Source organism: Haliaeetus leucocephalus, unplaced genomic scaffold (assembly GCF_000737465.1).
Source record: "Haliaeetus leucocephalus isolate CR32 unplaced genomic scaffold, Haliaeetus_leucocephalus-4.0 Scaffold840, whole genome shotgun sequence".
In the NCBI taxonomy this organism is placed as follows: domain Eukaryota; kingdom Metazoa; phylum Chordata; class Aves; order Accipitriformes; family Accipitridae; genus Haliaeetus; species Haliaeetus leucocephalus.
Genome location: NW_010973276.1, coordinates 2,572,790 through 2,599,107, shown reverse-complemented (window position 1 = coordinate 2,599,107; position 26,318 = coordinate 2,572,790). Strand labels below are relative to the sequence as shown.

Here is a 26,318-nt window from a genome sequence, read left to right as displayed (position 1 = left end):
CCGCCCGCGCCTTCAGCTCACGCCCGCGGTAGCCGCAAGGGCAAACCCGAGCCGGTGCCAACCGGGCGGAGACCCCCGGCGCGGCCGCTCTGCGGGTGGAGAGGGAGAGGGACGGAGGGAGGGCGGCCGGCTCACAGGCCCCGGCCCCTGAGGGGAACGTTCCGCCTCGCCCGGCGGCGCAAGGCTCTGGGTTGCGGCCTTCTTCCCGGGCCGGTCCGCAGGCCGAGGCCTGGCCGGGCCGGCCCCGCCCGGGCCTGCTGCTGCCCGCCCGGCCCCGTTCGGCCTCCCCCGGGGCCCGCCAGCGAGCCGGAGCGGGAGGACGGCGGGCTCGGCCTAGCAGTGCAGCGTTGAAAAGAAACCAGACGTAAGAGAGACACCAAAATTCAGGAGGAGACAAAAAAATAAAAATGGCCGAGCCGCCGACTAGCTGTGAAAGGCGAAATGGAGAACCCCAGCCCCCCGGTGCTAAGTAGCCAAGCTGCAGACCGGCTCCTACCTTTAACCGCAGAGATACTGAACGATCGCCAGTAAACACTTACATCCCACGGCCCTCCTACTAGTGGAGCGGCTACAGGAAAGCAAGATGGGGCCAAAGGGATTGCCACGTTCCTTGCTGAGAACCCCTCAGTATTACAGATTTTTTGGGTTGGTTCTCCCCCCACCCCCACCCCGCCCAGATCGCTGCAGTCCAAAGAAATTAAAATCTGCATTGCACTGACAGAATATTCGAGCCCAAGATGCCAGTTCTGCCATCACTCCGTGTTGTCACTTATCCGCCATCACCAGGCTTCCTGCAGAAATCTTAAGGTGCAGCGACTTCTGCTCTGCCATGTTCGTGGTACCTGCTTTATGCAGAGCGGTGGTTTCACCGACTCGTACCAATACGTGAAAATAAAGCCTGGTCTGTCCTGTTAAAAATCTACGTACATACAGGATAAGTAAGAGCAGATGTAACTTGAAAACCAAGAGCTAAATTGATTTATAGCCATGGTTACTCAAAATGCTCAGAGTTTAATCTATTCATAGAAATGCTCTAGAAATCCCACAGGATTCAAATGTAATAAAAAGGAGCAGTGCTGTTAGGCAGGCATTATTTATACACCTTGCTTGTAAAGCAACAGCTTTCCCATGCGGTTGGAAGAGTTGTGGGTGGCAACACACAATGGTAAAAAGATAACAAATATTTAACAGCTTGCTTAAATTAGCATTTTTCCCTACACTTTTGACTGTTAAACTGCTTGTTTTGTCTTACCTTACAGGCCCAAATAACCTTGTGGTTAACACATTATTAGGTTGGATGACAGATACTAGCCAAAATGGGCTCAGCACAAAGAATTTTTCCGTTTAAAATACTTGCCCTAAAGAGAGCCAGTGGTTTTAAGGAAACTACATTTTTCAATCATTTTAGTGAACTCACAAGACACTTTCCTATTGCAGAGCTACGGAACCGAGAGAAAAGGATATCAAGGATTTCTGCAGACTTAAGATTTTCTGTAGGAGACATTAGCACCTGCAGAGCTGAAAACAGCTCATGCTACCACCAGCACAGATTTTAGGACCATTTACTGTAAAAGCCAAAGTTTGTTTCACTGCGTGTGATGGGATAACTAACATTACCTAAGAGAAGCTAAGGAAAGACTTTTTTTTTTTTTTTAATATATACGCACACACACACACACACATATATATATGTAAAACCACCCCTGCATTTAACCAAACTCTTTAGGGTACTGTTTATAAGGTCTTCTCTATCTTTTGATTGGTCCTACTGGACCTCAAGTGGAGGGCCTCCAAGTGCTACCACACTAGGAGAAATGCAGCAGGAAAGGAACTTGAAGACCCAAAACACACCTTGAAACAAACTTAAGCAAGCTACAGCTAGCAAAAAATTACTTACTCGACAGTGTGTTTCATCAGTGTGCTTTGCATTTTAAAAGAAAGTTACCAAGAAAAAGCACAAGGAGGTCTGATAAGAGACTGAGTATAACATATCCAGGTCACTTAATAGTTGGGGTTTTTTAAAGGACATTACTTCAATGCTTTTTCAGCTAAGAATGTTTACAGTGCAGAGCAATTAGTCACTATTTATGTGGCTAAAGGTTAAGAACTATTAAAGAGCCTGCAGCGTTTTGAAGTGGCAGCCATGCTGTGGGGTCCTGCTGGCAAAGATGGAGCCCTTGATATTCAAGGATGTCAAAAATACAGAAATAAGTTCTACGGGCAGAAATGGTTTCTAAGACATCATACAAACACACGAAACTACATTTTGGGGTGACATTACGTGCTTGGAAAGCAGCATATGAATAAGACTCGTGTTCACGTCTGCAGTAATGACTCAAGTGCAGTTGCAGTTTGACTTGTTTTCTCCTTGAATGTATTCTTTGTTTTGTTAAGCTCTGTTTCGCTTTCATTGTGTCCTCCCTTTTTTGTTTGTCGAGCATCTTTGTAAAAAAAACACATTAAAAGTAAATATAGAAGAATTGACCAAATTAAAATAGCTCCAGCAGTAATGACCACCAGAGAACGTGCAGATTAGTTTTCAGTGGCAGCCAGCTTCTTCGGTGGTTGCCCGCACAGACACTGCTCCTCACCTTTCTGTTGTGAACACACGTCTACAGCGGACTACCCAAATTTCCAGCATAATGGGATTATACTGCCGTTATGGCACATCATTCCCTTTACCTGCATATGTCCTTTGGTAGCCTGCCATTCCCAATATTCTGTATTTATTACTTTATGGTTTGGCTCTATCAATTCCTCACTTTTTTTTGCTATTCCCTACCATTACAGCTACTAGTTTGGTTGCAGATGAGGTTGTGACAAAGGGTGCAGTCGTCTAGTTGTAGAAATGTTCAGGATTCAAAGTCATCTGATCCGTGGTCAAGAAAGAAAAGCAAAGATTTCTAATGGAGAAGCATGTTCTGTTTTGCCCTTCCTGTCCACGTTCCAGGTTAGAGCTGCTCTTTTTCAAGACTATATTTTCATTCAGATTTGTGACTACATGTGCAGGCTGTATTTGCATACGAAGATGAATGAGTCTGATAATATCATTACTTACCAGGAAGTGCTACGTGATGTAACATTTCCTTGATCTAACCTGCTGTTAGGTGTTGTGCTCTCTTCCTTGAGCTACCCAGGGTGATCCTCAACAGCATTCAACAAGATGAAATGCACATGCCTATGGAGGGGCAACTGACACAGGCACTCGGCATTTATTTTAAGCCAAATTGGCTGCTAGAGAAGCTCACAGAACTGAGCATTTCTACACATGTGTTTTCTCTTCCCTGAAGACTTCTGCCATTTAGTCCCATTATCCCTAACCCTCTTCTTGGAGACTAAAGCTTTGTGACCAGTGTTATGGGCACAGTGATCTCCAAACACTTGGAAAGACATTAGGAAAACAAATCAGGTACTCTAACACATGAGAAGCACTTCCCAGAGAGATACAATATTAGCTCATCAGCAAAGCTGCCATCAGTTTTAACTGATGAATGCACTACTGGCTGAACCAGAAAGAGGTACGTACATGACAACGAGCAAAACCAAAGCCCAAAGCTCCAAACTGACCAGGTGGGCCAACTGCTGCCTACATCTGCCTTTCCTCCTCACCCTAGTCTCTGCGTAGTGTCTTCTCGTTACCTGCAGCCCCTCGAATTCACAGCTCAGTTCCAAGCAGAGACCAGCTCCCACCAGACGCAGTTTTTGATCCGCACTTGCACTTTTATAACTATTTCTTTCCAATTTCTCTCAGCCCACCAGCGTCCCCCTCCAGCTCAGTTCAGAGAGGGTGCAGATAACAGACGTGCCTGCTGAGCCATGTGTGCCAGCTGCTTCTCCTGCAACCAACAGGAGATGAAGGGAAATGCTAACGTCCACAGAGCTCAGGAGAGAGGTACAGAAGTGCCAGAGCTTGTTTTACCTATAACCAACATTTTAATGAACCTCGATCTCATTTTCCATTGGCCTCAGACACTAAACAAGGGCATTTCCTTCCTCGGGAGGCAAAGCTCCAGGACCTGTACAGCGATGTTCTAGCTCCGTAGCAATTGTTTTAGGACAGAGCTGCAAACTGGGAGACACCAACTCTGCCCAGCAAACTTCCAGGCAACCTTCAACCAAGCACTTTACACTTTTAGACTTCACATTTTTACAAAAGGGAGGGGGAGGAAGCCAGCCTAGCTCCTGCTAAGCAGCAGCACACAAAGCAATCGTTATGCCAAGATTTAGCTCTTAAATCCCTCAAGATCTGGTGCTCACAGAGCATAAACAACCTTTGCCTCACAGCCTCGTCAAGCTGTACCTCCACGTTTCCCAAGCGCAGCTACACAGACCCGCCAATACCCATCCTCTCCCCGTCCCTTCGCTGAGACAGGCATGCCAACAAGAAAGCCAGTTGCCATGGCATTTTTTCCCCCTACAGACAGATGTCCATTAAAAACCAAGTCAGCCTCAGGTTTGCTTCACAGAGCAGCTTTCAGTTATTATCACCAGCCCGCAAGGAATTTCCACCATGCCCCTTCACCTCAGATGTTTCGATGCACTTCAGTATTAATCCCTGGGGATTAGAAGGGAACTACTACAGAACAGGCACAGGTACATTCAAAGGACAAATTTAGGATTATGATCTTGTTTTATGTTTCTGGCAGATGACTACCACATGACCGCATTTGGAAAGGGTTGAATTTGTTACCTCTGGCACTCTTTCCCTTGTTCTCTAAGACTCTGTGCTAAAATCATCAGGCAAATCGGAAGCGAGATGCAGAACTTTTCCCCTCCTCTGACACGTTACACCTGGGGGTCAGATCCAGGATTTTGTCTTCAGGAAGAACCTGCCTGTGCCAGCCAGGAGCATCATCTGAGGCTCCATCCGTGGAGAAAGGACTCCTACCCCTCCACGCAGGAACCCCAGGCAGCCTCTGCGAGCAGAGCCAAGCGCTTCCAGCAAATGCACGTGTGTTAAGGAGAGATGCCTTCTTCCTTGGTTACAAGGCCACGTTTTTATTTAAGACTGGAAAAAGAGCTTAATGGATCCCATACTCCCCCTCAGCCCATCCTGCCTGCAGTGAGGGCCAAGGGCTTATTGGAGGCATCCCTTGGGAAAAGCAGGGGAGCTTCCTACTACAGTGCTGGCAGTGCATCACCAGCAGTTCTGCAGGGTTGAGCTTCAGAGGGAATGGTCAGGTATTTTTAGTTGGACTGCAACAGCACTAAATGCATGAGAACAAGACACTGAAACTTAACTATACAGTGAAATTAGTTTTCCTTGCTAAAGCACTGCAGTGCTAAGACAACTGTTAAAGAAATCCTCTTAGTGATGTCCAGGAAGGGATCTCCCCTCTCACATCTGGGTCTAAACCTGGCAGGGCTTCTAAAGTGTTCTTCGTTTAGGCTGTGGCACTTGGGAGACGTAGGCCTTCTGCGTGGGAGCTGACATTTTGGAGACATTATCGCAGCTCAGAGCCCTGCATCCGGGCTGGCTCGCAGTGAGTTTTCCACAGGAGCCTGAGTCTTCAAGGGAGCCAAGCACCACCACTTCAGCTGTAGGAATGACAGCTCCTCATAGCTCTGTAAAACAGCCGGGTCTGAGCATATACCCAGATGCGGGGTCCCGAGGGAGCGCTCCCTTCCAGGCTCAGAGTCACTTCCCAAGACGAAGCATTTGGATTTTTCCTCCTGGTTACAGCTAGTGCAGCTGCAAATATGATCAAAAATATCTAATCCTCTTAACTGCTTCTGCAGTTCGACTCCAATCGCTGCAGAGGAAAATGCTGTGATTTCAGTGTGCTGCCTGCATTCCCACTTGGCTGCCTATAAACCTTGGCTTTTCCACCATTGTTCATCCCTCCCCATTGACTTCTTGGAAGGAGGAGTAGGTGTTTGGCTCCTAGCGATGAAGCTGAAGGGGTATGTCAGCGAGAGGTGGAGGCCCGGAGGTCCTAGGTCCTGGGGCTGCACTCAGCTCTCAGTGCTCCTTCACTGAGCAGGCAGGATCCAGTTGGGATTTCTTCTTTGCTCCAGTGAAGCCGGAGCGTGTTCAAAAGCTGCCAAGGAGAATTGCTTGGAAAAAGTCCTCTTTGCTCCTCATGCAACCCCTGCACTTGCAGAGGGAAACTCTTGGCGTGGCTGTCCTTGGACAAGACTGGCTGGCTCCCTTTCCATCGGCGTGGGGCCGCTGGCTGCAGCGGCATCTCTGTCTCCTGTGGACAATTCCAGCTCACCCATCTCACTCAGCTGCATCTCCCACTCGGCTCCTCCAGCCCTCACAGAAGGTTTTCCAACTGGGACTCCACACAGAACATGGATTCAAGCCAACAGCACTAGGAGTTTCTCCAGCCTATGTTAATTCTCTTTGGACTAAGATTACCAGTAGCGTGGAGGAACTGTTCTAGGAGATCTACTCACGTTTTATATGTAAAGGTATTTACTGTGGTTTTATTTTAGGTTTACAGAGCTCAGACACAGAGACCTCGAAGTTCCTTTGGAACCTTGCTCACACCTGTAGTGGGGGTCTCCCACCACCCCAGAGAGAAAAAGCCCACCAAGGTGGGTTTCCTTCACATGCCTAAACACCTCTGCTTTACATGGCAAGAGGATGCACTTCTTCACCTAAGAGCATCACACATCAATAGAGACTAATAAATATCACAAAGTCACATATAAATAGAGACACGAGGGAAGAGGGTGACTGGGAGGCAGAGGCATGCAAACAGGCAGCAAGAACATCATTTTTGCATCCAGAAAACCACAGCATGTCCTACACTGACATTATCCCCCAAGACCATTGCCACCGCATAAGGACACTGATAATAGGCAACAAAACCAGCTAAGTTGCAGTCTACCTCCAGGAAAAGCCCTCCTTAAATGCATGAAGGCGGCCTGACTGCTCGGTCTGGGGCAGATAGGTGGGTTTTGTGAATGTTTTGCAACCTCCACTAGCATTAGGTGGAGCACCCACAGCTCCCTGCCCAGCACAGGCTCCTGCACCCCCCCGAACACGGGGCCTTCACAGCTCCACTTAAGCACTTTTGAGAGCACAACCGCTTCAGTAGCATGCAGAAGAGAAGCATGGCCACTGAAGTGCCACCTTCAGATAACAAGGAACATACGGGGCCCGGCACAGCCCCGGGGATCTCAGGTTGGGAGTAAGTCACATGCGTAACACAGCACAAGCAAGACGATAGCTCATCCTCACCCTGCTGCCCTCAAGCCCACAAACCCAGATAACCTCTACAACCACAAAATCATCACGTTACTAAACCTGCAAAAAAAAGCAAAATCTCAGTCTCCTGGCGAGCTCAGACACCTCTGCTCAGAGCACAGCCCCCCACCAGTGAGCAGCAAAGTTTTCCGCTGCTTATCAGCCTCAGTGCAGCTCAGGAAACCCTCCACAAAGAGCCCCCACCTACCCCAAAACAAGCTCCAGCTCCAGCAAGGCAGCAACCCCTCCAGGTGCAGCAACTTTATAGGAGCTGTTGGCCCTGAAGAAGGTTCAACAGGGACCAATTGCCTGGTGGGGAAGTAAACATTGTTTTCTCTTGAGGTGTTTGATGTTTTTAACCAGCTTGGGATGGAAGGAGTTTGACTCTCCAGCTCCCTGCGAGAAGGCGGAGGGAAACTATGTGAGTATCTTGAGGTTTGTTGTCTAACTCAATTAACCAATTACTTCCAGGTCGAGAAGGGGCAAAGCTATAAATGCTGCTTGCTGCTATAAATAATGTTTGCTCAAGGGTGGTGTGGGAGCAGGAAGTGTTAGGTGTGGGGTTGTAACTTGGGCTTAAAATGAAAGGAAATATCATGAATTGCTTCCTGCTTCAAGCAGACCTGTTGCTATTTTGCTGTTGCCCCTTGGAAGCTGAAGTGAACCAGTGCACAGAGCTGGCTTTTGCCTTGGGAAACGTGTACAGGAATTCAGGCTGGGGAATTAATACACAAATGTCCCTGCTGCACAACTTTCTTCCAAATACTACTGGCTGTCCTGGTGTAGGACCTGCTGTGGACCAGCTGGATGTGTCTGCCTTTAAAATACAATTATTAGACCAAAATGCCCATTTATGTAAAAAGGAGGAGGGGGGAAAGCCTAGGAGAAATTGATGTGACTTTCTCAGAGCTCAAACAAGAACAGACAAGTCAGTTGGTACAGATCAAGGCAGGAATTTTCCACGGGGCCTTAGGGAATTGGGCTCCAGTGAAAAGGTAAACGGAGCAGAGAGCAGGTGGTGGGACGGCAGTGTGCCCCGTTGGAGGGGCCTGGGCTGGCCGCAGCTCAGGCACAGGGAGCACAGTGTGGATGTGGGGTGTTCCAGCTGCTCGGACAGGCGGACGTTTGCCTGCGGGGTGACTCCGGGTCTGCTCTGCTAGTGGCACCATGCGAGGTTTTTCTAGGGCACAAACCAGAGGGACATCACCTCACCCAGGACCTCAGCTCCTAAAAGAGCAGAACCAGTGTCATGGAGGGGATTAATTGGTGTTAAGGGACAGGTTTTTCCCAAGGGGCAAATTAGCCCGCCAAAAAATTAACGAGTCCCTGGAACCATATGAAACAGAGCAATGTCAGCCAGATGTCTCTCCCCAAACTGCGGTACCCATGGCTGACTGGGCTGCACGGCAGGGAGCTGCTGCTGGGCTGGCCCTGAAAGGGCTCATGGAAACCCATCAGCAGAGAGACTGGGGGGTGCTGGAGCTCAGATGGCCGCAGGTCTCACAGGCGCTGCGTTCCCCTCCTACCCCAGCAGATCCTGCTCGGAGCTTGGGCACGTACCCTGGGGGTGCTGTAGGCGGTGGGTGGAACACCCACCTCGCCATCAAGTCGAGCCCCATCGAGCAGCCCTGCTCTTGCCTCCTGCTAATCTGGACTTTGCCATTTGCTCACAGGGAACATCCCTGGCGCAAAGCAGTGGCAGCTGAGCCCTGGGCACCAGCTCACCCCGAGCTGCCCTACATTTCCTTTCTAAGCAGGGGGGCACAGCCCTTTCCATTCCTCTGGCTGCGGGTGCTGCTTCTCCCAGCCGACGAGAAGCCGTGCCGATGCATCACCCCGTCTCACTGCCTCTCCCCTCCGCTTGCTCGGGAACAGCTGCCGGAGTGAATCATTTCAGCATCCTCAAAGCACGGAGGACTCTGCCAAGCTTCATGCGACTTCTGGCTGTCACTCTGCTCCATCTGTGTTTCTCCCTGGCCATGTTAAATCCCGCAGCCTTTCCTGCAGTCCCCAATGACCTCCTCTCTCAAGCAGGTGGGTGCTCTCACCACAGAGGTGCAGAGCTGACATCAGATGCTCTTGGGCTGCCTCAGGCATTTTCACCATTACCATCCTGCCCATGTACACAGAATCATGGGTCGTTCTGCTGTCCTGTTCCCTCTCTGCCAGCCTGTGAATCAGGGACCTTTGGCAGAGACGGAACAGCAGGATCCAGTGAAGTTCACAGAACGTGCTGGCCACCAGCACCCCTTTGGGGGAGAGCAGATCCCTCATTTCTTGCTCCTGCTGGAACATCTCCTCTCTATTACTGCCACGTAGCCCACATGCCAAGTGCCAAGGCAGGCTTTGTCCTCGAGCTCTCTGATACCACTCCAGCCACCCAACACAGCACCAGCAGAGACAGTAAAACCACTTTGCTGTTCATCAGGGGGGAATATGTGTTTCCTTCATGATTTAAAAAAAACCAAAAGTCTATTTTAAGGTTTTTAATCATAGCAGGAGCTTGGCCAATCACAGCTGTCCAGTGCTTGGGGGAAGCTTTATGCTGCTACAACCTTCTGCTGTGGTGATATTGAGTCATCAGCCACAAAGCTGACCTGTTGTACGAGTTGCAGATGTCAAAACTTGACCACCGGCTGGAGAGGTCTGAGTGCCACCGCTTCTTCCAGGCACTCGGGTGGCCAGATGATGAGTAAGGGTCATGGACCAGCCTTCCCTGGGACTTTTCCCTTCACCACGAGCCACATGTGGGCTCAAGCCACATCAGTACTGCTTCTGCTCTGCAGCCAGAGAGAGTGTGGTCCCACCGTGGAGAAAGTCTCGCAAGGAAGGGTGCCCTCAGCCTCACCCAGCAGGAGCCTGGGGGAAGCCTGGTTGATCTACAGCAGTGAATGAACAGCCAGGTGGACACCGCAGGCTGCCTTGTCACCTGGGATGATTTTAGGAGAAACTGGAGGGGGCTCAAGGACTGAGGATAATTTGGTTTAACACAGAACTATTCAACACCCCTTGCTTTTTCTGCATGAGCTGCCCACTTCTCATGAGCCAGAGATAATTAGCCTGCCTTATCTGCTCCTCTCAGCTCAGCTGAACCAAACTTCCCCCCAACCCAAACACAACAAAGAGCTCATTTGGACAGCTTTGCCTTCGAGTTAAAAAGTAGAAGACTTCAAAAAGAATAAGTCACATGTTTTGTTGTTCTCCCTGCCATCTCCTCCCTCCGCTTCCAGTTGAATACACAAACAAAAATACTGCACACTGTTTTAATTTTCAATCACATTTTTTGAAAATGAATTCCAAGATACAGTACAGCATCTTAGTGTTCTACACAAAGCAAGCTTTCAGCAAAAGGTCAGAGGATATTAGATGGTGTAAAAATATATCTTAAATAAAATAGTTTCTATAGGAGAGCAAGCTGTGTTGTACACCTCTAGGTCCTTAGAATAATTTACAGAAGGCAGAGGCCTGGTTGTACAATCCACACACTAGAAAAGTTAGTGTACATTCATGCTACAAAGTTAGAAAAGGTCGAAGTTCCAGATGATTGGGGCAGATCTCCAAACCCAAGCAGGGGATGCAATGAGTGCACTAACAAGCGCCCTGTATTTCAAAGTGAGGAAGTTCAACATTTCCAGTCCATAAAGTCAGGAAGCAGATTATAACGTCTCACCTTCCGAGAGTCATTCTGTTTATTGTAACTCATTCCTTTCAACTGGCCAAACTTCTAGCAATAAAGGACTAGCTGTTTTACTTCTTTGTTCCAGTTTGGAGCTGGTAAGTCAAGAGCTGCATTTTCAGTGTTACAGACTAAGATCACGGCTGTTCCTGCAGTTCGAACAATGGAAAAGGATCATACTATGGCCTGAAAAGACAACTGCGGGACTCCCCCAGCCATTTTTAATAAAGGATTAGCCTTTAAATGCTCAGATTGCTGAGTGCAACACAGCAACCAGGACAGTTGCTTCTCCAGCCAGGGTAAAACTCTTCCCACCCCAGAGCATCAAGTCTGATATATATTCTAAGTGAAAACCAACAAAAAAACCACCCAGATTTGTCCACAAATTTCCCTTACAGGATCTGCATACCTTTGGGGCAAATAACACAAAAGTTTTGCCAGCTGAGATTTTGGACAGAGCCACATTTCAGAGTGCAACAGGCAGCGCTATGTGATCACGGTAACTGGAAACAACAGCTGCATCTAGTGGCGAGGGTCCCATCGCAGGGCAGGGCGCTCAGCTCCACTGCAGACCCAAGGACGGCAGCCCTGTGGGTAGGAGCCAGCAGCTACCGCAAAGGTTGGGTACAGGCACGTAGGAAGAGAGTTTCTAAAATGCTGTGTTCGTCATTCTCCTCCCCTCATTTTGAGGATAGCAGCACTGGAGCTTATGCCAACATACCGCTACTGCAGCTCACAGAGGGAACACACACGCACCCTGCTCCAGGAGGATTGGAACACCATGGCAGCTGTTAATATGCAATATGTACCAGTCTTCGCAAAGATGGCTCTATTTAATTTGTAGAAATGCCTGTAAAACAACCACGTTAGTGTCCAGAATATAAAACTTTCATGCTTTCTGCCCCAAAGGCAGCAAGCACTGGCCTTTCAATGAAGACAGAGATAGTAGCAAAGTCCCTTAAAGCATTTAATACCCTAGATTATAAGCCTTTAGGACTTGTTCAGTTTCTTATACCACTAAGATGGTTTATTTTCCACACCTCATTCCTTTTTACTTCCGAACTACAGTTCTACTCCTGCACTAGCAGTTCTGCAGTGTCAGGGGTGCATATACTAAAAGGAGATGTATAGAATCTAATTTACACTGTTTATTAAATGAAATAATTTCTTAATTGAGAATACTTTTAATCCAGGAGAAGAACTGCAAAAGCCTTACACACTGGGCCTAGCCTACTCTACAGCATCCCCTTGGGGAATGCAAAGTTTAACATATACACACCCACCCACCCCAAAACAGTACACTCTCCAAGAAGAAAGTCAAATGCATGGATAGGAGGGGCTTTGAAAAGGTAGGAAGGCAAAACGGTCATTAAGATCTGCCTAAAAATAGCTAAATAGTGCAGTGAAATGCTTTTAAATACCACAGACACCTCCATTGACTGGCAGCCAGTTTCATGAGCAGCTCTGAAGACAATTTCTAGCTGGGCTTTAGTGAACTGGGTGTTCCCAGACAGGGTCCCGAGACGTGAGCCTGGCCTACCAGCAGCACGGCCAGTTCCAGTATGGGAGCACAGCATTCTGATTTTCATTTGCCCCTCTTGCCACGGCCTCTCCTGGAAGAAGGTTTGCCCGTGCCCCCTGTGGAGGAGCTGGCGGAAGATGCCACTGCTATGTTGATCTGTCCTTCCTGAATCTCCTGTCGGGTCTCAGCTGGAAGGTGATTGATTTTCTGTTGCGTCTCTAAGTAGAACATGACATCCCGCAACTGCTCCTGGATCTCAGAGATCTGCAGGTCCTTCTGTTCGCAGGTTTCCTTTAACACTCTCTCCTCCTCCTTTAGTTTGTTCTGAAGCAAGGCCTGATTAGCTCGCAAACACTTATTCAGTTCTTGCTCCTCCTTCAGCTCATTGGAAAGTTTAGCCACTTTGTTATTCAGCTGAGAACACCTTACAAATAGAAGCACAAGTCAGGAAAGCAGTGTACTATAACCAGATCAAACACTACTGCATCCTTTTTATTTCCCATCCTTAGGGCAACTGACCCCCAGCTGTCCCCAGCCCCACCAAGACCACCTGGAATTTGGTTTTCCAGCAAAAGACGGGCAAGGGGAGGCAACACAAGAGGACTATGAAATCCCCCCCAGGATTTTCTACCCAGCTTAAGGCTTGCTAGCACCTGTTTGCCTGCATGGTGTTACCTGCAGGATGCTGTGAAGCAGAATCCCTTCCTTTGTCCCTCAGACTGCATAACCTGGGAGAATCCCTTCCCTTGCAAGTTAGGCAATTCCATCTTGTACCAAATGCCAAAAGGCAGGGTGCCTTTGGAAGCACAGGACCGTAATCTTGAACATGCATCCACAACTTAGGGAATAGGTGCAAAAAAGGGCACAGCGATTACATGGCGTCCTGAGAGAGCTCAGGGCAGTCAGGGACTCCCAGATGCTGGCTCCCGCCACACTCCGAGTACAAGACCCTGAAGGTACCACTTCACTCAGAAGCAAGATGCTCCCACAAGGATATCAGTAGCCTCATGTTTCAATTCCCTGCTCCTAACAACTCAGTGGTTTTGCCCTGAAAGTTTGCTGGCATCATACACAGACTTCTTTCCACTCAGCAAGGTGAGCTGCATGAACCACAGCTCACTAGCCTGGGTCCCCTGCTCCAACCAGGACTGCTGGATGGGCAGCAGTGCCAGGGGCCTGGTGGGCTAGGAGGAACAGAGCACCAGTCCCACCTAGGGAGCTGGAACACACTGATCCGCAGAGTATCCATGCTTGATGTCTTTCATCTAGGCACTTCCTAAGATCTACATTTTGCTCTGTGCTGGTGAGATGCCTCTGTTGAGCTGCCTTTCTTCTCTTTGGATGTATCCGCCAATTGCAAAACAGACTGGCATCTACTTCTGAGCAAGCAGAGGAAGGATTACTGAATGCTAAATATGCAGACCATGCAAAAAGAGCCAAAAGCCCAAAAGCTGTGTTCCACTCAACAGGCACTTTCAATTTGTGAACACCTACAGAAATGAGAGCTTTTTTTAAAATAAGCTGTGTTCTCAGTATACCAGTTTAAATAGCTCAAAATTGCCCAGGAATAGCAAGATTTTTTCTTTTTGGATGTCCCTGTGCGGAGTTTTAATGGCTGCATGGAACTAAACCTGGCAGCGGTACCCACTTCCTTTCGACAGACTGCTTTTCTTTGAGCAAGTCATTCAGCCTCTGTTCCAGACTGTCACACTTCTCAATGGTCTCTTTAAATTTGGTCTTCATGTTGTTAATCTGTAAAAACAAACACACAGGCATTTCACACAGAGCAAAGTCCTCTGCACTTTCATTATGACATTCAATTCTCTGGAGCGGTTTCTAGACTTTGACCAATTACTATATCCAGATAAGCAAAAGCTTTGAGTCAAGAAAAGGCTTAATTTTGATGAAGACCCTCTGTATTACACTTTGCAGTACCCCAACAAGGAACCACGTTGCCGTGGAAGCTGCTCTCACAGAACAGCAACTCAGGCTGCCTATCTGTGCCAGGCACCCCATTCAAACAAAAGCTACATCAGATCCTTAACTTCTTATTGACTGCAGTTAAGCATTCATTTAGCCATTCTCTCAGCTGTTTTTCTGTCAGCAAACTTAAATTTCCATCTTAAGGCTTTATAATGCCAGGCTTTTGCTCATTTTAAATTAAACCTCAAATAAGTATGGTCAAAGTCTGAAAATTAACATGCTACTTTGCTCAGCACTGACTCAGCAGCTTGCTGTCATAAGGCAGTGACCTACTGACACGAATATCTTACTCATGCAAAACGCAAACAGAAACACACGTACATTGGCTTCCTCTTCCCCTCTACTTCACAACTTGAGACTGCTACTGCTGAAGAAAACCAAGCTCTCATTCTCTAGGCACTGCACAGAACACGTCAAAACTTCTAACATAAGACCTACAGGAGATTTATAGACAGAAATACTTGTTTCCCCTATATTAGGGTCAAAAGCATGCTTGCATGTAGTGGAAGCAGAAATTTAAAGGAAAAATGCTTTCCTGGAGGAGCAATCTGGATAAATGTCAGTGTCAGCACACATGGTGCCTTCACCGATGCCAGAGTCAATGCAGAGCAGGTTTTAAGCCTTCCGGCCTTAATCACTGAATGTTTATGCAGCTGATGGTTAATTTGGGGAAGTAGCCTGAGTACTGATAATGGAATACACTGCATAGTGGCACTGATCCAGACAAGACTTACATGGAGCAAGTGCCTTGAATAAAATCGTAAGGATCTTTAAACATGAAACCACATTTGGGGCAAATAACATAGTTGTTTCACTTTGAAGTTGCTCTGTGAATCATATTTTCTGGTCACGTGCAAGGTGATTTTTGCTGTATCTTTTCCTTTTATAGGGCCCTCTATAAGATTTCTGGGACTGTTCTTTAGACGAATGACTACTATTTCAATGGTCATAATTTCTATATTTACAATGCTACTTAACTGCAGATACTAAATGGTTAATTAGAAGTCATGTAGAAAGTTCAGTTAAGGACTCAGCCCTAAATTCTGACTAACTTTAAACCTAGTTGAAAGGATCTACGCAGAGTAAAAAGCATTAAAATACTCTCACTGGATTTTTGCTCATGACATTTTGAAGCAGTCCTGCCTACAGGATGCTTTATAGGTGGAGACTCTGAACTTTTCCCAAAGGGTGATGAGGAGAGATAGGGGATCAGAAAGAAAGGGCAAATCAATATGCATTTGGAGCAGAAAGACAGCTTCCACTTTCTGCAGCCGAGCAAATTGAAGTCATATTGTCTATGGTACACTAACCTTCCCTAGAGATACACGTCAGTGTGAGATGGATGGCATCGGCAAGCAGGGATCCTGCAGCAGCATGGACTTGTTTTCACCACTGCTGCAGTTTCCTGAGCAGCACATTTAAATCAACCTTCAATCTAGGTGGCAATCTACCTACTTCTGCACCACTGAGCAGCAAATTGCTAGATCTGAGCATCGAGATAAGGGACACATCCTGGAGCCAATTTTCTCAGCTGGTAGTGAAACAGGCTATGCAAAGCCTTGTCACGTCATGCAACATTCAGGCTGTATGAGACACTGAACAGCTCCATCTCCCATTTAACTTAACAGTGTCCAGGGGCCTGTTTCAGCAGAGGTTCACACATACCCAGAGCAGAGCTCACCTCTTCAGCTGTATCTTTTTCTATTCGGACAATCTTGTTTTCCCAATAGATTCGCTGTGATTCCAGCTGGCTTGTTAGCAGATATGAGTACTATAAACACAGAAGATATACACAGAACAGTCAACTTTTCCGTAAGGGTGTCTATGCCGATTAAGAAGCCCAAAGGGCTCCAATATACAAATCAATTTAATCAGATGAAATTAAGCATACAGGACTTTCTGAACATACATCCAAACTGCAGATCCAGCAGATGCGTTCCACCAATTTGATTTCAAAACCAAATTACTTGATTTCTTGAAAACAAGGAAAGCCTTTAGAGCACAACAGCAAGGATCAAGTATAAATTCCACCAAGCTGTACCCAGTATCATGCCAAGAACTTTTTAAAGAGGAGACAGATTTTTTTCATTGTAGTAGCAATAAACCTCTATAAGTTTTACACTCCACAAGAAAATCCCTGTCATGCCTCTGAGATCCCAAAGGCTGAGTTGCTGAGTTTCCAATTTACAGCCCAAAACCCAAGGCAGAAGGGTAAATGCACATATCTAGCTTCACTGTAAGAACATCTCTGGGAAAGCATCCTCAGTGGTGTATAACTATTCACAATTATTGCTCTCCAACATGTATGGCCCATTCTGATGTTATTTTGGCATCAGAACAAGGATATATGCCTTACATCCCATCTTTTCCTTTCTGGTTCTGCAAATGAGTTGAGAGGGTTCGAAAACGTGATCATTTCTTATCATCAGGCTAATAAGCACCAAATCAGGCATTCACTACAGAATTAAACATGTGCAAAAAGCTTTGAACACTATTAGTAATATCTGAGCGCCAAAATACACTGCCAGATTCATTCTCTCTAGAAATACTTAGATCTCATAAGCTAGACAGAGAAGTCTTACGTACTTTAAGCACCAACCTCCCAGAAAAAAGGGTTAAGAATAGCTGGTTTAGCATCTAAACATTACTCAGAAAATTCACAGAAAAGCAACCAAATATTTATTTGAGCAATAAGCTTACAAAGTCTGGTCTCTATGGGCTGTTGCTCCTCACATACCCTTGTGTCTAATGCAGCTGAAATCATGCTGCAGTGTGTCTGCTCAGTGGAGCAGTATTCTGAGTTTCTCTCCTTTACCCTTCTAGTTAGGATAGGAGAAGCTGGCCAACAGGTACAAAAAAAAAAAAATTCATTATCTGTTCAAGAGAAGGGAGCAGAACAGGGCTGGTATCAGACGAGCCTGTCAGCTTTCTTTGATAGCCAAGGTAAGCACACAGCTATGGATTCCTACATACTTGTCCAGTTTACAAGCTAAACTACTAAAATTGACAGTTCCATACACATCCTGGCTCTTAAGCCAAGTCACAGACCCACTAGGAAGGGTCTGGCAAGTGAGTCTGGGCATTTGGACCTATTTCTCTCTCCAATGACCGGAGTGTTTGTAGCAGTGTAACCAGCTAATCTTCAATCTACTGGTGAACACAGGATGAAACTGCAGCCAGCTTACACTTAGCTGCATTGGCTCTGCAGAGCCAAGAAGAGGGGTTTTTTTTCCTTTAAAAAAAAAAAAAAAGCAGTAAAAACATCCCTGCTTCTGCCTGAAGATGATTGCCTACATGCAGGGAGCAGGTCTGCTGCATAAGCTGATGTAATTGTCCTGTAGTCATATTGGATTGGGATTTGAAACACTTCCATGCAGCAGCACAATGCAGAGTGCAACAAGCCAAAATATTTACCTCTAATTGTAAGGCATCAATTTTCTCCTCCTGACACATATCTCCCTCACACTCATACTGAACTATCTTCCCATCAGTTTTACTTGCAACCAGTCGATGGACGTAGTTATCTGAAGAGAGAAAATTCAACCACAGGGAGTTTTAGCTTAAGAACACCCAGGTTGACACCAGTGGAAATACTTTATGCAGCACAATTAACCATGCAGACTGCTGCAACAGTATATTAGCAAGGCAGAAAGCCAACAGATGTATTTGTTATTTAGCAGACTTCGCACAGACACCTTACAGGATATTTATTACAACAGCCCATTCCCATACCTCAGGGCAAATTGATGGAAAGGGAGTAACAAACACATTCCACAGAGACTACAGGACTGCCCCAGTTCATTACCAAATCATGTTCTCCCTCCTCCATCTGCTACAGACCAACAAAATTTGCTATTAGAGAGGAGATGAATGTTCCCAAAAGACAAGGTATTAGTACAGATGCAAACCCCTTAATCTCTAAGCAAACACTACCACAAGTACACTTACTAAGGGGTCCCAAAAGCCGTTTTACAAACAAGGTCATCCTTCAAGAGGGGCAGAGAGAGCACTTACCTCCAGCATAGTCCCAGACTCTGTGGTTGGTCAACTGCATTGCGTAGGTGTGCTGGGTCTCCTCAAAGTGTTTGTAAGCGTGTCGACTCACGTACCGGCCACAGCCTATGTGCCCACATATTAAACAGATCCAAAGGTTCTGTCAACAGAGTAAGAAAGCTCTGTATATACAACACTGTCAAGTGGTGGTATCAGCACTTTGAGAAAGTGTGATCTGACACCAATGGCCTGCTGATGCTGTGTACATCGAGTCACTTCCTTAGAAAGCAAACAGTGTTTGCTTTCCCCCCTCCTTCTTTGAAACTTTGCTCAGCTGGAAGGCTAAAGAGAAGGAGGTACCTGCTCATTTGAGCCAATTACGAGCCTGCAGGTGCTGGGCAGGTTGATAAATTACCACAAGCATGGATGGAAGAATGGCCTTGACGAACGAATAAGGCACCTCAGCAGGACCACAAAAGCAAGCTTTGAAGAGTGCAGACTAGAAGTGATCACCAAGTTCAGTGTTAGTTTAGCTGCCTGCTATCATACTCATCATGCACACTCTGATCAGCTCATATGCTAATACTTCTTTCCAAGAATCAGAAAGATTTGTCAGAACAGGAAACCTGGGAGGTAAGATCCCTTCCCAGTACTGATTCCAACCCAAAAGGAAAGCAGATACACCACTGTTCGGTAAAAATCAGCCTGAAAGCAGCCACAGAATCAACCCCAAAAGCAACTACAGCACTTGTGCAGTCAGATCTAGTCTAGATCTCACCATCCACCCACCTACTTACTTCTTGAACTCCACACTCAAAACACTTGTTCTCTTCCACTGGCTCAGGCGTTTGGCAGTATCTGCAGACAGGACACCTAGAGGGCAATAAGCATCATGATTAGACACAAGGAGCTCCATCTTAATATTACGGTAATTAAAAAGAGAGCCAGACAGCTCAAAGTAAATGCCTTATGCAGTGGGACACTCCCTACATGCATGCATCTCTCAGTTCACATTTACCCCACTCAAATTTGCCTCCATTCTACACAAGGCTACTGTTTTTAAGCCAGTAAGTGACAGAATAACAAAGAACAGTTCTTCCAAAGCCATTTCAAAGTCTCAGCTTGATCTGGTTTTGCTGCAGTCCAAGTATAGAGAACATCTGCAACCAAGAGCATTAGTGGGGCTGCCAGCAACATCAGCCTCATTTGCCAGTAAGCAAAAAAGCCATGACCAAGCTCAAGAAACACTTCCCTGCCTCAGCCATAAACATTGCAAGAAGCACTTGTATACATGTGTTATACATCTCTAAACATTGCTCCTCCAGACTGCTGCCAGCTGACATCTTCAGTTCTCTATTACCTGCAGGGTTTTAAGCAGCAGCTACACACTGTTGTGGAAGGATGCTGTAACTACACACTGCTGAGGACAGCTGAGTAACAGAGGGAGGTACTGACACTTTGCAAACATACCTTAGTACTTAAAACAACCCTAAGGAGATGAGTTGATGCTTCAATTTCACCCCAACCCAATGAATTATTCAGTCTCAGTTCTTCCAGGAAGAATATCCCATAACTGTACCCTAAAAGAATCAGTAGCAGGCACCCTGCTATCATTTCTTTTCAAACTATACCACTGTGCTGCCAGAAAGACAGAAGACCCAAGACCAGAAGGAACCTTTGTCCAGACCCTAAGCACTAGAAGCTCAGCTAGGGAGCAGGGTAACTGAGGCTGTGTATCCCGTTGCCAGGACTGTTTATGTATTTTTCATTAGCTGCTGGATAAGCTACAGAAATATTCAAGGGAGGAGACAATTGGATTGCAGTCAGCTTTCTATACAAATTCAGGTACTTAGAGCCTCCGTGGCGCCTAAGCAAGGTGGACAGGGATTTCTTTTATCGTTCTGCCAGACTAGGAGCATAAGTTCTGCTTAAATTGTATATTAGATATTTAAGTGCTGTTTTGGATCTTGCTCCTACACTGGCTAAGCTCCACTGCTTCAAATTTAAACTGGTTTTGATTTATGGAGAAAAGCAGTCCATGAACTTGAATGTACAATCTACTTGAAGCTACAAATCTGATTAATCTTACTGAGATTCTGTTACTTTGGCTTACAAATGATATACAGAGGGCTAAAATTTTCCTCACGCTCCATCAGAGAATCAGGCAATCATGGGTACCAACGACAGAGAAGACAACACAGCGAACATCAGCAGCCTTGTGCTGCAGTTATCTATGACTGCCTGATGTGCAGTAAAACAGGAAACAGTGTCCAGAAAAATGCAAAATATGATCAACTGATAGCAGCACCTGGGTGCCAGTCAGGGGCTCTGCAGTCAGGAGCCCAGACACACTGAAATCCTCATCTACAAGGTTGTGAAAGATGGTAAGAGCAAGAACAGAAGAGGGTTAGCAGTAGCAAAAAGAAGAGCTGCTTCCCCGCTTCCCTTCCTTCCCTGCCTCCTTTATGTCTCACTTTCCAGTCCTGTCGCCCTGTACACCTGCTCTTGCCCAGCCTTCTTCATCCTCTCCTAGCATCTAAGTAAGACAGCAAGACTACAGGGCTCCCAAAAGGACTCCTAAGCTCCAGCCAGATGTGCAGATCTGTCTACGTTGCAGCTTCAGCTATGCTGAGGAAACGAATGACTGAACAGACACACAAGACTGAGTGAAATAGGGCTGTGTGTGCATCCAATGCTGTTTACCCCAGTATTTTTATCCTACAATATTTTAAAATAATCAGCTTTACTCTACAACTCCCTTCCTGCCTTAGGAGTGAGGCCCATAGGAAACATTGTTCAATTACTTTTGGCAGAGATTTCTCTCTGGGAGTCCCTTAATGTGAAAAAAAGAGCATTAGAACTGGCAGTAATTCCTGCCCCCACACTCTGATGAGCAGAACCAGTCTTGTCAGCATGTAACCACCACACTCAAAACAGAGTTTTATATGTGGAAATAAAAAAAAGCCTCTTACGTGGTGTCCTCCCACCGCTGCAGACACTGGCTATGAAAGCTGTGGTTACACAGCGTGGTAAGGATCCCATTCACGGATTCATCCATCCTCTCCAGGCACACTGTGCACTTTGGGAGCTCTGTCAGATCCATCACAGGCAGGCTGGCCCCCTTCAAAAGAAGAAGCAGAGACAAATTGCTCGGCACCTTCCAATCACTATAAATTAAGCACCCACATAAGAAAAAGTCAAACTTCTCTCCTGTTAGTGCTGGCACTAGGGTACAAAAACACTACAAAGTAATCCTGTGAGTCTACACAGTGGTTAGAAATTTATTAAAAAAAAGTGATCCACAACATTCAATAGGCCACAGCCAGGATCCTCATCACAGCACGAGTTCAGTACGGCTGCTGCATCTGCAACCAGCCTCATTCTGTTTTCCAGATTCACTAGATCTACAACCCACAGCAGGTTAGGTCAGAGATGCTGCAGTGGTGAGCCATGAAGCCCATGAAGTCACTAAACAAACTCTCCAAAGTAGCACCAGAATGGGAAATGGGCTTTGCATTGATGCAGTTAAGCAGTTCTTGCAGCGTTCTGCCCAGTCCAAATAATCCTGCTAAAATTCTCTGAAGTTCACGGAAAACAAAACAAACTTACATCTTCTGATTTGAAGACTTCAGCCCTTTCCACATACACCAGCTGGCAAACATCCTCCTCTATTGAGTTGAACTGCCGGCCATTGCATGCCATATAAAAGCTATCTGCATCAGCCTATGCGCAAAACAAAAGAAGCCAGTTAAAAAGAAAACTCATAGCTGATACAACCGAGGAAGAGGAGGAGAAATCTGCTGTATCCTCTCTTCTCCCCTTCACCAAGCCCCATAATACCAGAGGAGATATTTCAGCCAGTCAGCTCCTGCCAGCAGGCATTGCATTTTGGCACTGGGTTTAGCGTTACCACTTGAAGACAAGAAGTGAAGTTCACAGCAGTGACAGCTACACTGATATTTGAGCGTTCAGCAGGAATAACGGATTTCCCTTCAGCATCTGTTTTGCGCTTTGTCAGCAATTTCAGTGTATTTGCAAAGCAAATTTGGTCTCTGCAAAAATTTAAGAGGGCCACACTGCAGGATACTGATACTTGTGTCAGAGAAAGGAACGACAATTTAGCTGTGGGAAAGGATCCATTTCACCCATCACAATTCAGGCATGCTCTGAACTGTGCCCGAGAGTCACTTGCAAAGAGGCAGAACCAAAACAAAACCTGCCAAATACATCATCTATTTTCACTCAGTACCCTCCTGAAACCTTTTCTCTCGCAAACGATCACACCAGATTGAGGCAAGTTAGCTGAATGCCACAATCCCATATTTCTGGTCACTCCGGCCAGAAGCATAAAGGCCCTTGAGATTTGCTTTTGCTACCTGCAGACACAGCCATCAGGGGTCACTGAGGAACAGGGCTTCAGGGAATTTCCTAAGAAACAGGAACTTCGGGGTGAATTGCGTACAAGTTTTCAATGCAAGGCTGTTTAGCACCAGATATTTGCCCATGTAATTTGATACAGTGATATACAAAATGCATCTTTGCAACTACTGCAAATAGCCCAAAATGCACACAAATACTACATCTGTACAACAGGCATGGGAAATATCTCACGCAGCATTCAGGGCTGGGGGAAACTTCTCCCCCATCCACAAAATAGGTCATTTGCTGTTGGGAGAAAAGAAGGTACAACTGAGAGGGTCCACAAAGGAATTGGCAAGGGGAATACTTAAAGCTACATAGCTCAGGAAGGCCTGTGAGCAGCAAACTGTTATCTGGTTATCAGTTCATCCCGTAGGCTCTCAGTTTTAGGGGTGACTGTTGCTGTCAGACCACCCAGCTCCTCAGAAAAGCAGAACAAGTCTTTCCTAAGATGCAAATGAAGCCCCACTGGCTGGGTCCTTTCTGTTCAGCATAGTACAACACACCACTCTCTTTTTGAATATGCTCTGAGATAGCAGAGAACTGTGCATCCTTGCTATTTTTTTTTTTAAATATCCTGCCAACAAGAAATAGGGTAGCTAGAACATGGCAGACATTTGCCTCCAGGTTAAGGTGTGGGACTAATCCTAGTCAGCAGCCCCAGGAGTTCTCTGGGCAATAGGACAGGACTGTTTCTCCGAGGACAAAGCACAATCTTGGCTAACAGCTGGCCAGCAAAGCCAGAGAGCACTCTGAAACAGCAGCTATATATGACAGCACAGTCTCTTCTACAGCAAAGGGACTTCCAGCTCTTACCTGTGAGCTAAACTTTATCAGCACCATGTACTGGTTTGGAGTGGAATCTCGGATGATTTTCATGTGCTCAATTACTTCATAGAAGGAGGCCACAAACTTCATCAGGTCATGGCTGGTCATTGTAGCAGGGACCGTGAGGATACACAGCATGGCGCTGCGCCTTACGTCTTCTTTTAAAGAGGTCATCTTGCTGAGAAGGCAACAGTGACACACCTTCATGTCATTTCAGACAGGACAAAGGCACAGCTGGACACATCACATTTCCAACAGCCACAGTTACTACAATAACTTTGTTGTCAATCTTAACCCTCTTTGGCACATTTGTAAATATTAAGAAAGAGAAGCAAGGGGTCATGGGAAGCAGCCAGCGTACCCACGTGAAACTATTACTCTTTGGCAAAGGATTAAACTGGGGAGCTCCAATAAACAATGGTTTTGTCAGGAATAATTTGACATGTGTTTTTTTATAAAAACAGTTGAAGTTGGCAAGCCACAGATGCTCAGAACTATTCCTAGAACAAGTGAGCAATGTTTGTTACTATTTCAAATGCCCATTTTGTGTCTCCTGATAGCTTTCAGGAAGACCTGAAATGGAAGTTCTCACGCAATTATAGGGGAACGGTGTGGAATTGTAATCCCTGAAATACAGGATGAAACCTCCTCAGACAGCTCCTCAGGCCTGCCGCCAAGACCCCAGAGATCACAATTTAATTGTGGGATCCCTTGAGAAGCTGCTTTCAAATGTCATTTTTTAGGAACCCACAACTGTCTTGTGCTGTTACAGCCATCCTGGGTCAAGCCCTCTCCACCTGGAGCGGCATCAGCTGCAGCTGGGAGACACGGGCCAACCTCAAGCTCTACCATTAACACAAGGCACCGTCCGCCCTCCCAGGTGCGAGTCACCCTTCCTGTTTGTCCCAGCTCAGGAGCCACAGCCTCGGGGTGACAGACTCACCCTTCCGGGTGGTGGCATTATTCAGGAACACTGTTCCCACTAGAGCTACAATTAGTCAAGCATTCTTACTTTGTTTTGTACAGATGCATAATGCCGTGAACGATTTCAACTGAGGGATTCCCACTGAAGAAGGAAATCTGGTCAGGGAGCTGTTTTGAAGGTGAGTCTGGAGCAGCCTCACGCTCTTTACTTTGATCATCATGTTTATTTTTGTCCTCAGCAGATGCAGCCTCTGAAGATTTTCTTCCTTCCATGGCAGCTTTTGTTTCATCTTTTACAAACCAAAGTTTCCACATTATTAATGACACATTGGAAACGCCTGCTGTCCCCAAAGCACAGCCCGCATGTACACAACAGCACCCCAAGAAGTCAAATTACAACCCTGGAAAGCAGCAGAACGACACACTTCTCATTTTTGCTGTTCCAGGGGAAACTCTGGAGCTGCCAGACACCCAGCACGAGCCTCTGGCAGGACCCCGGTGCTGCGGATCAAGCTAGGAGAGTTTTGTACTGTGCCCAGTGAAATCTCAACAGGCCCTAGTATCAACACAAAGCAACTGGGACAGGGCGAGGGGAGCCCCGCAGCAGCTGGCTACTCCTCTGCCCTGCTCTGACGGTGGCTTGGGTGTTCGACACGACTCGGGAGCTTCCGTCTTGAAACCTCCCCCTCTCAGGGAATTTAAACACCTGCAGAGCTGAGTGGTCTCATTGCTACGTGCCAGCAACGCTGGCAAGCAAAACACTAACCAGCCCATGGCATACCCAAAATAAACTAACCCTTTACTGAGTGGGAAATGTTTGCCAGGAATAACCAGCTCTCCTCTCTGGACCCCAACATGCATTCCTTCGCTTCTGTACTCGTTTTCAAGACCCGCAAACCCAGCGGCACCTCCACCATCCCCACACTGACAGACAGCTGTCACTGGTGGGGCCAGCGCCTGGGAAGCGTCACGCTCCTCTTCTGCAATCACACAAGCGGGGTGGGCGACAACCACGGACCCGAAAAAGAGCATTACCCACCCCCGAGGCCGGTACCTGACTGCGGCTGGATGGTCTCGATGATCACATCGGTCATCTCCCTGCGGCCGAGGTGCTGGTGGAGGATGGCCGCCCGCTCCCCAGGGCCTTTCCCCTCCAAACAGGAGGGCACAGCAACCGGGGCCGCCCCGGTGCTCTCCGCAGCCATCTCCGGAGCTGCGCAGGAAAAAGGAGGTGTTGGGACAGGGTGCGGGGAGAGGAGCCCCGGTACCGGCACCCACCGGCAGCACCGGGACTACGACCCCGACCCCTTCCCCCGGGGCGTCTGCGGGCCGCGGACAAGGCACAGCTCCCTCCCCCGCTACGGCGGGCAGGTCTGACCCGTACCGGGGCCCAGTCCTCCGGTAAGAGGGAACCGGACCAGACCGGAGAGACTCACCAGCCGCGCTGTAAGCGAAGCCCGCGGGCAGCGGCGAGTGCTCGGCCAGCTCCAGCCGGATCACCACCAGAGACACGCTCATGGGCCCGGGCACCGGGGGCCGGCCACCGCGCTCCGAAGAGGCCAACGGAGATGAAACACCCGCTTCCGCCTCCCGCACCTTTCCCCTTTGACCTCAACGGGGTCACGCCCGGCGACGCGATGACGTAAGGCGGCGGCGACGCGTCAGCGGCGGTAGAAGAGGAGGACGGGGGGGGAGGAGGGCGGCTGCGAGCGGCCGCTCGGCCTCGCGCGATTTCCAAGTGTGTTCTCGCGAGACTTTGGGGAGGCTGGCCTGGG

General features: G+C 47.3%; 2 protein-coding genes across 2 annotated transcripts in view; one reads left to right on the top strand and one right to left on the bottom strand.

Moving 5' to 3' along the window:
- Positions 1 to 11,692: 11,692 nt before the first annotated feature.
- On the bottom strand, positions 11,693 to 26,140 carry BRAP (BRCA1 associated protein). Its single transcript, XM_010582134.1, has 12 exons — positions 25,980 to 26,140; positions 25,598 to 25,756; positions 24,632 to 24,833; positions 23,608 to 23,797; positions 21,982 to 22,095; positions 21,345 to 21,493; positions 19,170 to 19,245; positions 18,394 to 18,532; positions 17,794 to 17,903; positions 16,061 to 16,150; positions 14,045 to 14,148; positions 11,693 to 12,820 (listed from the first exon to the last, which is right to left on the bottom strand). Exons 1-12 carry the CDS (start codon positions 26,059 to 26,061, stop codon positions 12,460 to 12,462), a joined length of 1,776 nt encoding a protein of 591 aa, XP_010580436.1. The 5' UTR covers positions 26,062 to 26,140; the 3' UTR covers positions 11,693 to 12,459.
- A 70-nt stretch (positions 26,141 to 26,210) lies between these two features.
- The window catches only part of ACAD10 (acyl-CoA dehydrogenase family, member 10), an 18,269-nt gene continuing 18,161 nt past the window's right edge, over positions 26,211 to 26,318 (top strand). Inside the window, exon 1 of the mRNA XM_010582130.1 lies at positions 26,211 to 26,281. The gene's annotated coding sequence lies outside the window, so the exon portion shown is untranslated. The remainder of the gene's footprint in view (positions 26,282 to 26,318) is intronic.